The 14,939-nt window shown below is 40.9% G+C and overlaps 1 protein-coding gene across 3 annotated transcripts in view; it reads right to left on the bottom strand.

Annotated features, from left to right (window-relative positions):
• arhgap23b (Rho GTPase activating protein 23b) overlaps positions 1-14,939 on the bottom strand; it is a 62,747-nt gene that overhangs the window by 10,991 nt on the left and 36,817 nt on the right. For 2 of the 3 annotated variants that reach the window (XM_066665021.1, XM_066665023.1), the window contains 13 exons: positions 12,948-13,130; positions 10,520-10,544; positions 9,288-9,374; positions 9,108-9,186; positions 8,690-8,750; positions 6,904-8,284; positions 4,481-4,636; positions 3,020-3,131; positions 2,361-2,400; positions 2,121-2,258; positions 1,436-1,765; positions 792-853; positions 40-158 (listed from right to left, as the gene is read on the bottom strand). In XM_066665021.1, the coding sequence (XP_066521118.1) occupies positions 40-158; positions 792-853; positions 1,436-1,765; positions 2,121-2,258; positions 2,361-2,400; positions 3,020-3,131; positions 4,481-4,636; positions 6,904-8,284; positions 8,690-8,750; positions 9,108-9,186; positions 9,288-9,374; positions 10,520-10,544; positions 12,948-13,130 (2,773 nt within the window). The remainder of the gene's footprint in view (positions 1-39; positions 159-791; positions 854-1,435; positions 1,766-2,120; positions 2,259-2,360; positions 2,401-3,019; positions 3,132-4,480; positions 4,637-6,903; positions 8,285-8,689; positions 8,751-9,107; positions 9,187-9,287; positions 9,375-10,519; positions 10,545-12,947; positions 13,131-14,939) is intronic. The other variant, XM_066665022.1, reaches the window with a different exon arrangement.

The following is a 14,939-nucleotide window of genomic DNA, read 5'->3' as shown; positions in this document are numbered from 1 at the left end:
AGTTATGTGTTCTAAAGACGGAGATATTACAGGACTGACCCTTGCCGTCTGTTTTTGGACCACGGTTCGCTCCCGAGTGGTTGTCCGTCTTTGACAAGAGAAAAGGCTGCATCATTCGGTGGACTCTTGGTGAAGTGTCTGGCTTGTTACCTGTCGGGCTGTTGTGAAGAAAAGAGATTCATTATAACATGACATGATGTTCATGATATAACACACCAATATTTTCAAGTGTGTTAAGAAAATCCATTAATTAATACGTCTCTAAATATAAACATCCTGTAAATGCTTCTGTAAAGTTGCACCCATTGCTAAAACAGCTTGTTTAATATCCATACAAAGGCTTTATATGAAACAGGACACAATGGATCTACTGAAAATAAACCAAAATTCACCATGCCCAAAGCTGTGTTGGCTAAAGGGAGATTCAAATCCCCCCAGCAGTGGGCTGTGAAGCAATGAAACTGTGTTCTCCGGGGTGAAAGGAATTTATTCAGTATATTTTTGGATGAGCTGAAGTGGCATTTGTGATCTAAAATTAATTATCCAACATTAGTTTCTGACTTTAATAATGTTCATAACTGAATACCCTCAAATCTTCACAGAAATATTACAACATCTATTTTAAAGCCTTCCCAGAAGAGTAGAAGCTGTTACTGCAGCAAAGCCAGATAAACTCCCAAATCATACATTTTATTTTTCAGGAAAAAAAAATGACTTAAAGGTGTTCACAGTCGGTCATAAAATATCGCTTAATCATTGGCAGAAAGACAGTAACAATGAAGAGAATTAACCTTTGTTTCCTGTAGTCATTCAGTTTCTTATTGATCAGGGCTTGCCTGGAAAAACCCAGCTCCTATAAAAAGATGATAAACACATCATTTAGTAACAAATACACATATATAATGGCATACAGACAGTTGTGTGATCAACAGTACAGCCCCAAAAGTACCACTACAGTTTTACAAACTGTGCAAAGGAAGGTAAAGTTAGATGTAAAACAAAAGAAATCTGAACTGTGTTTATTATTAGTGATACATTAAAAACTCATACAGATTTCTGGATTATAGATATATGCAAATTTGGAGGATTTTTACATGCTGTTGTAAGGCAAAGCGGCAAACAATTTTTGGATATACCACTTCACCACAACATTTACAGAAGGTTTGTGTACGTTTACAGGTTATTTTCTAAAAACAAATAAACATTTGTGCATTTGCATAATACTCTGTGATTAACATTTATATTTCTGGCATTTGGCAGATACACTTAACCAGAGCGATTTACAGAGTAGGGCTAGAGTAGCGCTAGGAGTCTTGCCTAAGGGAACAGGACTTTACTCTGCTGGGCAATGATGTTATCCACAATGCTTTCCATGAGCTTTACTGCACATTTAGAAAATGGTGTTGTGAACCTCTGAACCCCTCCCCTAACTGACCTCACTGTCAGTTTTGCTGTTCTCTCGGATGACCCGTATCCAGCTCAGCATGTCATCTCTGTCTTCAGCCTGCAGCAGGTACTCGCAGAAGTCTTGCGTAGTCAGCCTCAGAGTGTGCTTTCGCTTTGTCTCGCTGTAGGCAATGTCAATCAAGCAGCCACGGATGCTGATTGGCTGCTCATCCTCAGACTGACCACTGTGGCCATGACTGTGGCCTAAAGACCCTGCACCATGAAGGACTGCCTCTCGCTTGTCTTTGTAGAGAAAAAGCGAATGAGTGCGCAGCACAGAGTAAACACGTTTCCATGGTCGCATGCCACCACCCACTTTCTGCAAAAAAACAGAGAAGCAGAGTATATTAAAGCATTTCATTATTTTCATGTGCTATTACTTCTTCTTTCAGAGAGAACTGTGTATCAGTAGCCTTTGGCTTTCTCACTGGGGGTTCCTGGCTTGTGCCTCTGCAGAGCTTTTATGCAGAAGTTACATATTCCAAGACACAAAATGTAAAGACATACATGGCTTAAGTATTCACAAACACTGTACCTTTATATTTATTGTACTTAAGAAATTATGCAAATTCGTAATTTCCAATTTTACTAAATGCCTGGAACTTTCTGAAAGAATTTCAGAATATACTTGTCCTGGAGTGATATTGTGAGTGAGGACCAAACATGAGTCACACCTTGCCCTTCTCTGTGAGGATCTGTTTGTAGTGTAGCCAGCCCTCTTTCCTAATGTCTGTGAGAGTGATGTTGCCCAGCTCAGAGGTAGAGTGGCGTTTGGAGCGAGCCTCTTCTGCTGCTCGCAAACTCTCAAGGGACTGAAAAAAAATAATCATACATCAGCAAATAACCATAGGAATAAATAACAAAACAGTCTAGGGCAAAACAATCCTAGAAGTAACAGATGAAGAAGAACTCACCCCTTCTGTAAAGAAGCTTTTGACTCTTTTGGGTAATCTCCTGGGGAAGGAAACAGAAATTGGAGAATTTTCAGAAGTGGGCCATAATTAGCCAACTGTTTTGTGTACAGAATAACATTCAGTCAGACACATCTTGCATAATTAAATAAGATGGATAGTTTGTGCATAGCAATTAACAAGAAGTACACAGATAAATGGACTATAGGAGTGATTTCCCATAAATAGAGAGGATGCAAAAGTCCAGAAGCAAATAGAAGATTGAAAACTATGATGCAGGGCTGGACAAACATTGTAAATCAATACCTATTGCAAAATAAAATGTTTCAATAACATTGATATGATTTTTATACACATTTTCAGTATTTCAATATACATTACTTACAGCATCTGTCACTGAATGATGGTCATTACAAGGCACAGCCATCAGGTAATTGCATTCAGTTTTGAGCTTAATCCAAAATATTAATATCAAGAAAGCCAAGAGGTTTTTGTTTGATGGTTATATCATGTTGCATTCAGTTCTTGGCAGTTTTTCTGTAGCTTTTCTTTTGTTCATATCAATATAGAAATTATGTCGTATTGACGGAAATGAAGAAATATGAAGTGATGTAAATTTTGGCCATATCATCCAGCTCTACTATGATGGTATTAACACTCACGAGAAGACACGACCCTCCTCTCTGAATGTGTTCAGACCCTCGTCACATGACTTTGAGCGCTCAGTGGTGATGGCCAGCAGGTACGATGAGCGCCGGCTGTTCTTGACATTGCCTGGTCACAAAATGAATGAACCAGAAAGTGAGGCCTTGTAAGATAAATACATTCAGAGATGAATACAGAGATGGATGTGCTTAAAAAAATAAATTATGTTTGATGAATAATGATTTTTTGTCAAAAACATAAGCTTAACTAATTTAATTGGTAAAGAAGACTTACTACCTAATTGAAAGTAAGGCTGACAAACGAGAACTTACCAGCCATTAGCAATATTTGCCAATGTTTGACTGGGTGTCTGTTAAATTTGGACCCTGCGATGATGAGCAATGTGAAGTGGAGGAAACAGATGCTGGATATTAGACAGAGAAATGGAAATGGAAGTAAACAGCAGATGGTGGACAAAGAGTATGGCAGGAGAGAGAGAGAAAGAGAGAGACACACACACACACACATACGAGACAGAGGATAAGAGGAAATGTATTCACTCTGAAGAATCGTGTGATGTACAGCTTCATCAAAAGGACAGGTGATATGGCTGGAACTGTGTCGAGACAAACGCGCAGCAAGGGACACAGGAGAAAAGCTGAAGCTGCTGGAGCTAGGGAGACAGGTGAAAGACAGAGCTGATGGAAAGATGATAGTGAGAAAGAATCATGGAAGCAAGACAGAAACAACAGAGCCATGTAAAAGTGATGGTCTGGCCAAAAATCTAATTTACATAAGTTTTCCCTTACTCCAAAAAGAGTCAAGAATGTTCACAGAAAGTTATTACAAGATATTCAATCAAATTTTTGTTTATTCTTTTCTTAAATAATTTCATGGTGGTAGTTATAAGGTAAAGAAGAAAAAAAATTGCTATTTTATAATGATTTAATGTTTTTTTAATCAAAATCAACAATACAAATAATAATAAAAAAAATCTGCAATTTTTTTTTCTTGAATGAATTTATGTAAATATCAATGACTACACTATGCTGATTATATGACCTCACTATTTTATATCTATTTTCAGTCTGAATGCCATACTGTTATTTATAATGATTGATAACAATGTGTATCAGGCCTTAATTTTATGTACACGTGTCTATTTCTTCTCCCAGACTATAGTATGTCAGACAGTGTCAGATAAATGACTTCTCAACTCAACATGGTTTAAGCTGTGTGTGATAATTTAACCCAGCTGTTTAAACTGGGTTCCCATAGCTACAGTAGGGAATCAAATTTTGCAGACTGGGTCAGCTGTGTTTTGGATTTGAGGAAAAATATGTGAATCAGATTTTTGGCCAAACACTCGCTTTATATGATGGGCCAGATAGGACACAGACAGACAGCAGATGTTGTTAGAAAGAAGTAATGGGACCGTTTCATGGACCAAGTGATTGGTGAAAAGGATTCACACTCACTGCTGTCTGTGTGGAGGAGGTGGGTGAGAGGGGAGGTGAGGGAGGGAGAATCAGACCGGCTGGAGAGGACAGGAGTCTGGACCAGCCCGCTGGACACCACGGAGGAGGCGGAAATATGCTGGGCAAGCAGGTCTACACTGGGGCTGGTGGGTTCATCTGTGAGGGAGGTGGGGAGAGTTATGGGAATAAAGGGATTGCACGACATGGGGAGAGGAAGGATCAACACATTTACTTTTCTAGTAGGCTACTTCTCATAAATCTCTAAACTGGAGGTACCAACGGAATTTAATACCACCCAACTGGCAAAGGGCTGGAATGTTATTGCAAGAACCTAAATAATCACGGACTCCATTTCATATGATGCATTTTATCAGTAGTATTCAAATGAGTCTATTTCTACGAGATGCAAATATGTAAATCAGCTCCAAGATTAGCCCCTTCCTGGTAATGGATCACAATGGAGATTTTTTTTAAAACTAGGAGGAGTTTTGTTTACTGAATATGGGTTGAAAGCAAGAAACTAATCACTTGTCATAACATTTCAATAAAAATGCATCTCAAACAACCTCCTAATGTGGTTTAAGCTACCAGATTTACATCTGCTTGGATGCATTTACACGTGCATTTTCATGTGGGTAATCTCCATCCAGATATAATCCAGGTTCTCAAGACACAGTAAACAACCACAAGAAATTGAGATAATGGCGAATATTAGTCAAACACACTCTTCAAAGTGTAGCACTGGACATCCTAATGCTTTTTTCCACTTTAATCTGCCATTGCTGAATACTCTGTTAGAGGAGGGCTTACAGATCTTACAGGCCAGATGTGTGCATTTTCCTATTTATAAATCCAGTGCAATCATTTTTACATACTGGTTCAAAGAGTGATTTTATATGAAACTGTTTGCAAGAGCTACATTCCTTGGTGGAGATTTTGGAATTTTGTAGTCTCTGATTTGTTGTCTGATAGCACACATATACTTCTCACATTCTTTGCTCCATTTCAAATGATGAATGGTCCCTTTTGCACCACAAATCTCTGTTTTTAATTAAAAAATGTTTTGCAAATCCTAACACAACCAAATGAGACCATACATAATGTACCATGACCTCTCATAACACATTGACACTAATTCAGTTGTGTGTGGTTTTTAAATCATTTGCTATTTATAAGCAAACACGTTAGTTCTCAGGGTGCGATAGGTTTAATGACTGTGGTTCTCTGGGCAGGTATTTATAAGTCAAATATCACAGATACCATAAAATATCAAAAGAAAAATGATGATTTGTAACACCACACCTGTTCTCACCAGATAAATCTGTCAGATTTAAAAGCTTCAGACCGGAAGAACGCCAAGTGTTTCTATCCACAGTGTAAAGAAATATCAACACTATAGGTGTGAAAGGAAGTGTACCTGTCAAGTTGGTGTTACTGAGAATAGAAAATGATAAATCAAAGAAAACCTTCAAATCTAAGCAAGAACCAGCTGGTTTTTACGGAACAAAGGACTGACCATCTCAGAACCCACAACTCATCGTCGATGAACATTTCTGGGATTACTCGGATGACGAGAATAAGAATGTTCATGATTTTAAAAGTACAGAAAATATAGATCAGCAAATTTCTTTGGGAAGCCAAAAGTATATCTCCCACAAAGAATAAAACCTATAGTAATGGCAGAGTGTGGACTTACATAATTTCAAAATTCCATCCATCCATTATCTGTAACCGCTTATCCAATTTAGGGTCGCGGGGGGTCCAGAGCCTACCTGGAATCATTGGGCGCAAGGTGGGAATACACCCTGGAGGGGACGCCAGTCCTTCACAGGGCAACACAGACACACACACACTCACACCTATGGACACTTTTGAGTCGCCAATCCACCTGCAACGTGTGTATTTGGACTGTGGGAGGAAACCGGAGCACCCGGAGGAAACCCACGCGGACACGGGGAGAACACACCAACTCCTAACAGACAGTCACCTGCAGCGGGAATCGAACCCACAACCTCCAGGTCCCTGGAGCTGTGTGACTGCGACACTACCTGCTGCGCCACCTAATTTCAAAATTGTTTTCTAATTATCTTGAAAATTAAAATTATAATGATGAAATAAATAGGATGAAGCCTGTACAATTCTGGGTTTTTTCTTTCGTGATTCTGGGATGAAAATGAATAATTTGTATTTGATGGCCAAGAAAATACAAAATAAATCATGGTCTGTGACTTCCTCAGGACTGCATTCCCAGGTCATCCACAGTCTCTAGATGCCTTTAAGCATACAGAAACTTTAGTTTTCATAGATTTCTTGAATTAAATCTCATTTTAAAAATCAGCAGTTACTTCTCTTTTACTGTTAGCTATTACAATGTATTAATTTCGTTTAAATCCACACAACAACAATGGCTCTCTCACACTGACCTATAAAGGGAATAGATGCCAGGGAGTCCTGCTCCACAGGCAGGGCTTGCAGGTTGCCATTGGTTCGGCTTTTGGGGTCTGCTGGCTGTGCGGCAGAGGCTGAAGCTGCAGGAGGCTCAGGGGAGTCCACAGGAAGATTGTAGTTGGGGTGGCGCATTGCATGGGGTGTGCGTCTGCCCATCGGTGGCTTCTGTCTGAGGACCACCTCCTGCGTCTGAGCTTGAACAGGCTCCTCTACTGCTCCTCCAACTCCTGAGCTTGGCTTTGAATCCTGTGTCTCAGCCATGGATGCCAAGGACAGAGGGGACGATTCTCTGCCCGAAGCTGCGCTGGAGCTTTCTGGAGGGCTGCTTTTGGGTGTGGGAGTCCAGCTCAGGGGTGGTCCTGTGTAGGAAGGGTCCTTAAAGGAGTGGGCTTGCTGCATGAGGTGGCCTGCCTTGCGGCAGAATGATGGACTGTAGCTACGGTAACCAACTGTCTGGTCATCTACAGTCTGTGCAGGCGGACGTCTGGACTGAGATTGAGAGGCGGCCTGCTGCAGACTGTGGGTGGACCCCCGACCTGAGGGGGGCACGGTTGCTGAAGCGAGTGTCCGATGAGGCTTCTGGCTGGGTTGCTCCTCTGTCCTGATGGGCTGGTTGCTCTGCTGGTGCTGGGTCCAGCGTGGGGAGACCAGAGCAGACGCCTGGTCCAGAGTCTCTAGGGAGCGCCCATAGCTTTGTTCGTACGCAGCGTAAGCAGCAAGCAGGTTCTCTGAGCAGGAGCGGTTAGAGGCAGCAGACGTTCCCAACCTACCCAGCCAGTGTGAGTCTGAGTGATTCACCCCCACGGCTGCTCCGTAATGCAGAAGCAGCGTGTCTTGAGAGGCACTGTGGGGCCATGCTTCACGCCCTCCCGGTGCCAGACCCACCTCGGCCAGCCTGTCCTGGGAGATGCTACGGTTTCGGCAGGACGCAGCCAGTGCCGGACGTTCGGCGGCTTGGCTGTAGTACCAGTCACACAGAGCCCGGTGGCACAGGTCACTGCGAGACTGTGGAAGGCTGTTTTTCCGAGGGTAGGGCAGTGAGGCAGAGGCGATGGCTGCGTTGTGGTTGGCAAAATGGAAGTCCAGGGGGCTGATGGTGATGCCGGCTGAGGATGAGGAGCGAGCGCGGTGGTGACCTAGAGCGTGACGGACAGGGGCATCCGGACGGTGGCCTGCACCCCCCATGCCATTGTCCAAGGGACCACTCGGGCCAGCAGGTCTACAGTTCAGGTTGTCGGGCTGGCCACTAGCATTGGGTTTGCTGCGTGAGTAGCATATTGGAGGAGGATCTGGAAGGTTCTGGGCTCCTCCTGTGTACGGTTCGTTCCCTTTCAGATAGGCGTCCTGAGAGTATGCCTTCGGGAAAAAGAAAGAAACACTAACTATAGAGAGGTCGTAGAGGGGTGGGAGAAAGAAGTGCAGAGGAGCAGATAGGGCAGAACTGAGGAAGGAAATCAAAGCTTTTTATAGCTGTAGATCACTGCATGCTCTAAGATGTGGGTGGAATCTAACCTAATCATGTTTTGCAAGGGCACAACTAATCACTAATTAATGAGAATGCATCTGGCTGATAGCTGCCAGCAATTCTGTAATAAAAACTCAAAGACGAAATGTATGAAATTTTCATATCAATGTGCTTCAAAGACATAACTCTAATCAATAAACAGATACTGCCATGCTGAGAAGAATTACATATGAATGTGATGGGCTTTTGGGAGAGGAAGCGGAGAGAAGGAAGAACAGCAGAAAGGTCATACTCACACTTACCAACTGGAGCACATCCTCATCTTTAGGCATGATGGACAGCTCCAGCACACTCTCACTGTGCAGAGAAACACAGAGGAGAAAAAAAAAGAAATGATTAATAAATTAGCTCGACTGCATAACTAAAGCATGCTTTTTCTATGGTCTGTATTTGTTGCACTAACTAGAGCTTTACAACAGGTGTAGCCATACAATTCTATTAGAATTATATTGTGCTATTTCCCAATTGTAATATGCCTCATATAACTGTAGGACCATAAGAATGTATTTATCACAACATCCAAATCTGGAATCTCAGAGACTGATTACGATGTTTACAGCTTTCAGTTCATGTGCATGCTGCCTTTTGTATCACATAAAACAAAACTGTACTAATGATAAATAAATGATATACAGTGCAGTCCTACTGTTCTACCTGTTTTGGATCAGTGCTATAACCTGAGAGTATGTTTTCCCCAGAACACTCTCCCCATTCACTTTCACCAGTCGGTCTCCTACACAAACACACAAAAGAACGCATACACTCTTACACACTCAAAAACTGGAATGAATCTTAATGAGTTGTGGAAGATGAAGTAAATCTACTGTGTCTTACCTGTGCAAAGCCCAGCCTGGTGGGCAGGACCCTTCTCCCTCACATTCTTGACAAATATAGTGTCCATGGGCTCAAGACGGCTGCTCCCTGAGTAAATGAGCATGAACCCAAACAGCACAGATAAAGTCTTCAATACACAAAAGGTAGGCGATATCAGGGATTACAGTTAAGGTTTATTTCTGATGACCCTGCAAGTCAGATAATAATTATCCAACAACACTACCACTTCTCATGCCTGCCAAATCTTACTGTTAAAGGGGGGCTTGCTTTACCTTTCTGACCAATCTGAAAGCTGTTCCATCAAAGAAATGTTTTGGTCTTAGTCTTGTCTTTAACAGTCCTTCTTAGCTTCCATGTCTTAATTATATTTCATTCTTTCATTCATTATCTGTAACCGCTTATCCAGTTCAGGGTCGCGTTGGGTCCAGAGCCTACCCAGAATCATTGGGCACAAGGCGGGAATACACCCTGGTGGGGGTGCCAGTCCTTCACAGGGCAACACACACATACTGACACATTCACTCACACACTCACACCTACGGACACTTTGAGTCTCCAATCCACCTACCAACGTGGGTTTTTGGACTGTGGGAGGAACCCGGAGCACCCGGAGAAAACCCACGGGGACACGGGGAGAACACACTAAACTCCTCACAGACAGTCACCCGGAGTGGAAATCGAACCCACAAACTCCTGGAGCTGTGTGACTGCAACACTACCTGCTGCACCACCGTGCCGCCCTTAATTATATTTCTGATTGTGAAAAATGGAATAGTTTAGAATAGTATAGGATTAAGTTTAGTTTTACAGTCTTCTGTTGATTTTTAAGAGTCGATATGGGTATATTCTATCCGAAGTCAGTTGCTTAGATGAGCCCATGGCTGTTGAGATTAAGAACAACAGCATACGAATTTTTAAAGACATTTTTTCATTTTAAGAAACTGTAATTATAAATTAAAAGGCATATATAATTTTAACATTCCATGGTGTCACTTCTCTTCATAAAATAGACCCAAACTTGTCTATGCATATTTAGCTGTGATTAAAATGCATATGGAGCTCTCCCAGTGAATATATATGTAGTGATTATATATAATTATGCATGGTAAATCTGTAAAGCTCATATATTGTAATTGTAGTGTTGTGTACTCTGTAACTGAATGTGGATCATGATGATGTCAATCATCTTGTCTAGAGCAGAAAAAAAATAATGAAGCTACAGGCGACCTCACCTTTCCCATTTCCATTCTCCTCATCCTGGAACAAGACAGAGAAAAACAAAATCAGCCAATTTTTCAATGTAGTCTTGTTTGTTTACCACGAGAGGGAGCTATTGCTCATCATAAGGACTAAAGAAATGAAATCAGTGGTGCACAAATGCATTTTATCTAGGGTCAATTACACTTAAATGGTGCAAACATAATTATCATTATGGGTAAATATCATATCCATGTGTGTAACTTTAAATTCTTCCCTCCCTGCTATACCGTCTTTAAGAATGACTTTATTGGTTAACATTATTCATATATATCATTTTTAAAAACCTAAGCCAAAAAATCTGTTTATTTAAAAATATTTCACAATTCTTAGAGATTTAATTCAAGTGCATATTGCTTCTTCCAATTAATTTGCATATACAGTACTGTGCAGACGTCTTAGGCACCTAAGATAATTATATATATTTAAACTAATGCCTTCTCAGTGAGTGTGGTGCTTGTATAAATTTATATATAATCACAGTAAATACAAAAATTATAATAATAATAAAAAACAAGAAGGAGGTGTGAGTGAGTTTGAAGAATAATTATTTGTTCAGATTCTCCTTGATTGCATGAATTTGTTAAATCATTAGCACACATTATTTCAGATTATTATTTATTAACTGCTAAAACTAGGTATTGGATGATAACCTCAAATATTATGGACTGCCATGAGGAGAGATATGGAAAAAGTTAAACCAACACATTCACACACAGAATATCACAATAATTTTTTGTTTGGTTTTATTCTAATGTTGGGCGTTATTTGTTGTTTGTTTGTTTTTTAGCAAATAAACACTTAATGCTCAGATAAATGGCTTTTTAAATCTCATAATCTCTGGTGCCTAAAACTTTTGCACAGTACTGTATAGCCATATATGTGTGTGTATGTTAATCCTCTAAAACGATTAAGGCAGTGTTTCCCAAACTTTTTCTGCCGTGCACATTTAATCCCCACATCTCTTCAGTGACTGGTATGAGCTTTGCTTTGAGATATGCCTCATATTTTCTTGTTTTCCCTTTGGAAGTTGCGGCTTGAGAAATCTCATCATCTGCTGCACGTTGTGTCATTTGCATAAATGTGCATTGCTCATTTGTTTTGACGTCCCCCCTCCAACTTTGGGAACCACTGGATTAAGGTGGGGTTTTTTTTTTACCTTTTTACACTTTTATTGCTCTTTGTTTCTTTTTGTACTTTGTGTTCGTATGATTGATATTCTAATATGTGTATTGGTTTTAAATATGTTATGTGTCCCAAACATGTACTGTATAATGTTGTATTATAGCATTAATTAAAAAAAAACTTGTAATACCAGGTTGCCACCCACAATCAATAAATGAATGAATGAAAACAAAGAGAGGGAGGTGGGGAGAGATCAGAGAAGAGAATGAGAAAAGAGAATGCACAGGAGAGAGGGTAGGGGTAAAAAAGGAGAGATGAGAGAGAGAAAGAGAGAAAGAGGTGGGGAGACAGACAGAAGAAATAAACACTAGGTGGCAGTGTTCTCCAGTGCCCAATTTCTTGTGCCAGCGTTATTTATTTAAACGTGTCATTACTTTTTGAAAGACCAGATTGGGCCGTGTCTATCCCATGTGGCATATGATGTTCACCCCTGTGTTAGAGTCTAGTTCACTGATGAATGGGTTGGGAAAAAGTATTAAAGCCGTTTGAACACACTCAACTATTTCAAAACCTGCACACAAGGTGCACAAGAAAACATCCAAAGGTTTCATTTTCAGAACACACACACACATGCACACAAAAGCTGAGTGGACAGTTCGACTACAACCGGCTGCATGCAGGCTTTGGGGCTTCGCTGACATGGCTCATTCCTGTCACATGCAGACAAAAGCAGGGCTTTAGAGTGAGTGAAAGCGCCTGTCTGTCCTGACCCCCTCACTGTGAGCGGAGCTGGGGACAGTAGTGCACCGCAGGACAGAGGTGTGCAGGCCACAGCTCCCGAGGTGATTAGGGTTAAGGTCCCAGCGCTTCATATCTCAAAATGCCCTCTTAGCAGATTGCTCATGTCCACTTATGACCTGCTTACTGATCACAGAAATGTTTGAATGACTGGACCCTACCACTGCTGAGAGCGAGGGGAGAGGTCAGTAGATCTCCCTGAAGGAGACTCCGTCTGTGGAATAATGGCCTTAAGACTGACTGACGCTGCTGGCAATGGGCCACTGCTGTGTAGGCTATAAAGTAGCCACACTTAAAGTGCTCTGGCTTTCTGGAATTCCTATTTAAGCCACTAACTCAGTGTATCATAATATATGTCACAAGCTTGAAATACAATATCATTATTAATTATCCTACATGTATTGCATTTTCTAAACTGTTACACAATTTTCCTTCTATTCGTTACAGATATTTATGGATATTTGCAAGGATTTAATTTACCTTTAGATTGGTGTGGAGGGCTGATTCTGGTGGGTACACTATGAAGTGCCGCAACGTAAAGCCAAAGCCCTGAGAGTTCTTCTGCAGGACCACAGTACGGGGCCCCTTCCACGGCACGTTCTCCACAGACATCGGACGAGCGTTCTCGTTGGGTGACGGAACTCCATCTCTCCGCCCTTTTGCCTGAAACATCACAACATGGAGACCATTGTAAAGAACAGTGACAAAATAGACGACTGAGCAACTTCCTCTAGAGTGTATGATGAGCTTACATTATATTAATAATCTCAGATCCCATCAGCAAGATATCCTGTCTGTGCCAGTGACTCAGTTAAGACTGTCTCCCTTGCTTTACCATTCCCAAAACAGGGTGTCTAGATTAGGTCTGTGATTCAATAACACATTTGGCTTATTACAGTAACCTCCACCCAGTGTTGGGGGCAAAAGACCAACCCCCACCCCCTTCACACTGGAGCGAGGAATGTCTCAGGAATGTCTATTTTAAACATAGATGCTATAATCAACCATCACATGGGACCTACCAACAATAGCAGAGTGCAAAAGTAAATACAGTGGTTCCTGATGTAGAAAAACAGGAGTGCTAAAACACGACCCACTCGCACGCACCCTCATTCACACACTGACAAAAAAATGCCAAACGTGTGAACAAAGGTCGGTCTTGAAGTGTAGGTCAAGTAGGGAGTGAGGTGGAAGCACTGGAACACTAAGAGTCCATTAATTTCCCAAAATATTCCTCACTCAGACCCAGACGTGGATGCATTTGACAGATGGGTCATTGATTAGGTCTATTCATAGCATGTAGAATGGTTTCAAAAACCAGCTTCCGGTATTTCTATCCACAGCCCATTGTCATAAAGAGCATCTAAAGCAAAACAGATTCAAACCCTTCACTCTTAATAGAACACGTGTTGATCAAAATATAAGCTCTTTTGCAGACACACATTGCACTGACAAAGTTCATGATTGTAATCAAGAAACAGATATTTCCTCACCATTTGCGTGCTCAAAACCTGTCTAATGTGTTTACGAAGCCCCAGTGTCTGTAGATGAGTAAAAAAGCAAAAAAACAAAAAACAAATCTGGCTCTGTCCGATATGCTCCCTCTCTCTTTCTGTTCATGGCAGAGGCATCTGGAATTGTTTTAGACATTGGACAGAACTCTAAACGTTGAAAAACACAAACCGTGATGAGGATATTATTCTATTACTGCTCCATAGGTGGGTAATATTGACTTATTTTTGCTGTTTTGGATCACTTAACGTAGAGCTGTTTCCAAACTCGGAAGACGGCTAAGTGCATTACTGAAAGTGCTACAAAATTAAACTACATGAGTTACAAATGAGCTTCTGTAGTAATTCAAACAGTGAATAAAAACTTACAGACAAGTTCAACTTCAGCTACGTACAAACAACAGTTATTTACCCTCAAACACATTATTTCACCTTAAAAACAAACACAGAACATAGAACTATGTTTCACAATCGTAGGCATTCCCTTAAGGGTCTTTTAGCATGCAGAAGCCACTTGACAAATGGCTATAGGGCACATATATACAGTGCTGAGCAAAAGTTTTAGGCACCTGAGAAAATGAGACTAAAAAAACTATGATCCAAGCAATATAACCCTGCTGTTGAACTAAAAAATGCATACGATCCAAGGAGAACATTTGGAAGTGTCCTTCACACTCCCTCACAACACAGCTACCACTTTTTAGAGAAAAATAAATCCCTTTACGTTTATGTCTTAATATTTATAATAATTATATATAGTTATATACCAGCACCAAATTCATTCATTCATTCATTATCTGTATCCGCTTATCCAGTTCAGGGTCACGGTGGGTCCAGAGCCTACCTGGAATACCAGCACTATGTTGATTGAGAAAAACATTTTACATAATCATAATAATAATAATCTATTTATTTAATTACCCTCCCAGCCAATCATACCATGTTCAGCATTCATGACATA

This window comes from Hoplias malabaricus, chromosome 3 (assembly GCF_029633855.1).
Source record: "Hoplias malabaricus isolate fHopMal1 chromosome 3, fHopMal1.hap1, whole genome shotgun sequence".
NCBI classification, from domain to species: Eukaryota; Metazoa; Chordata; class Actinopteri; order Characiformes; family Erythrinidae; genus Hoplias; species Hoplias malabaricus.
The sequence above is the reverse complement of the archived record's forward strand: the minus strand, read 5'-3'. Positions and strand labels throughout refer to the sequence as shown.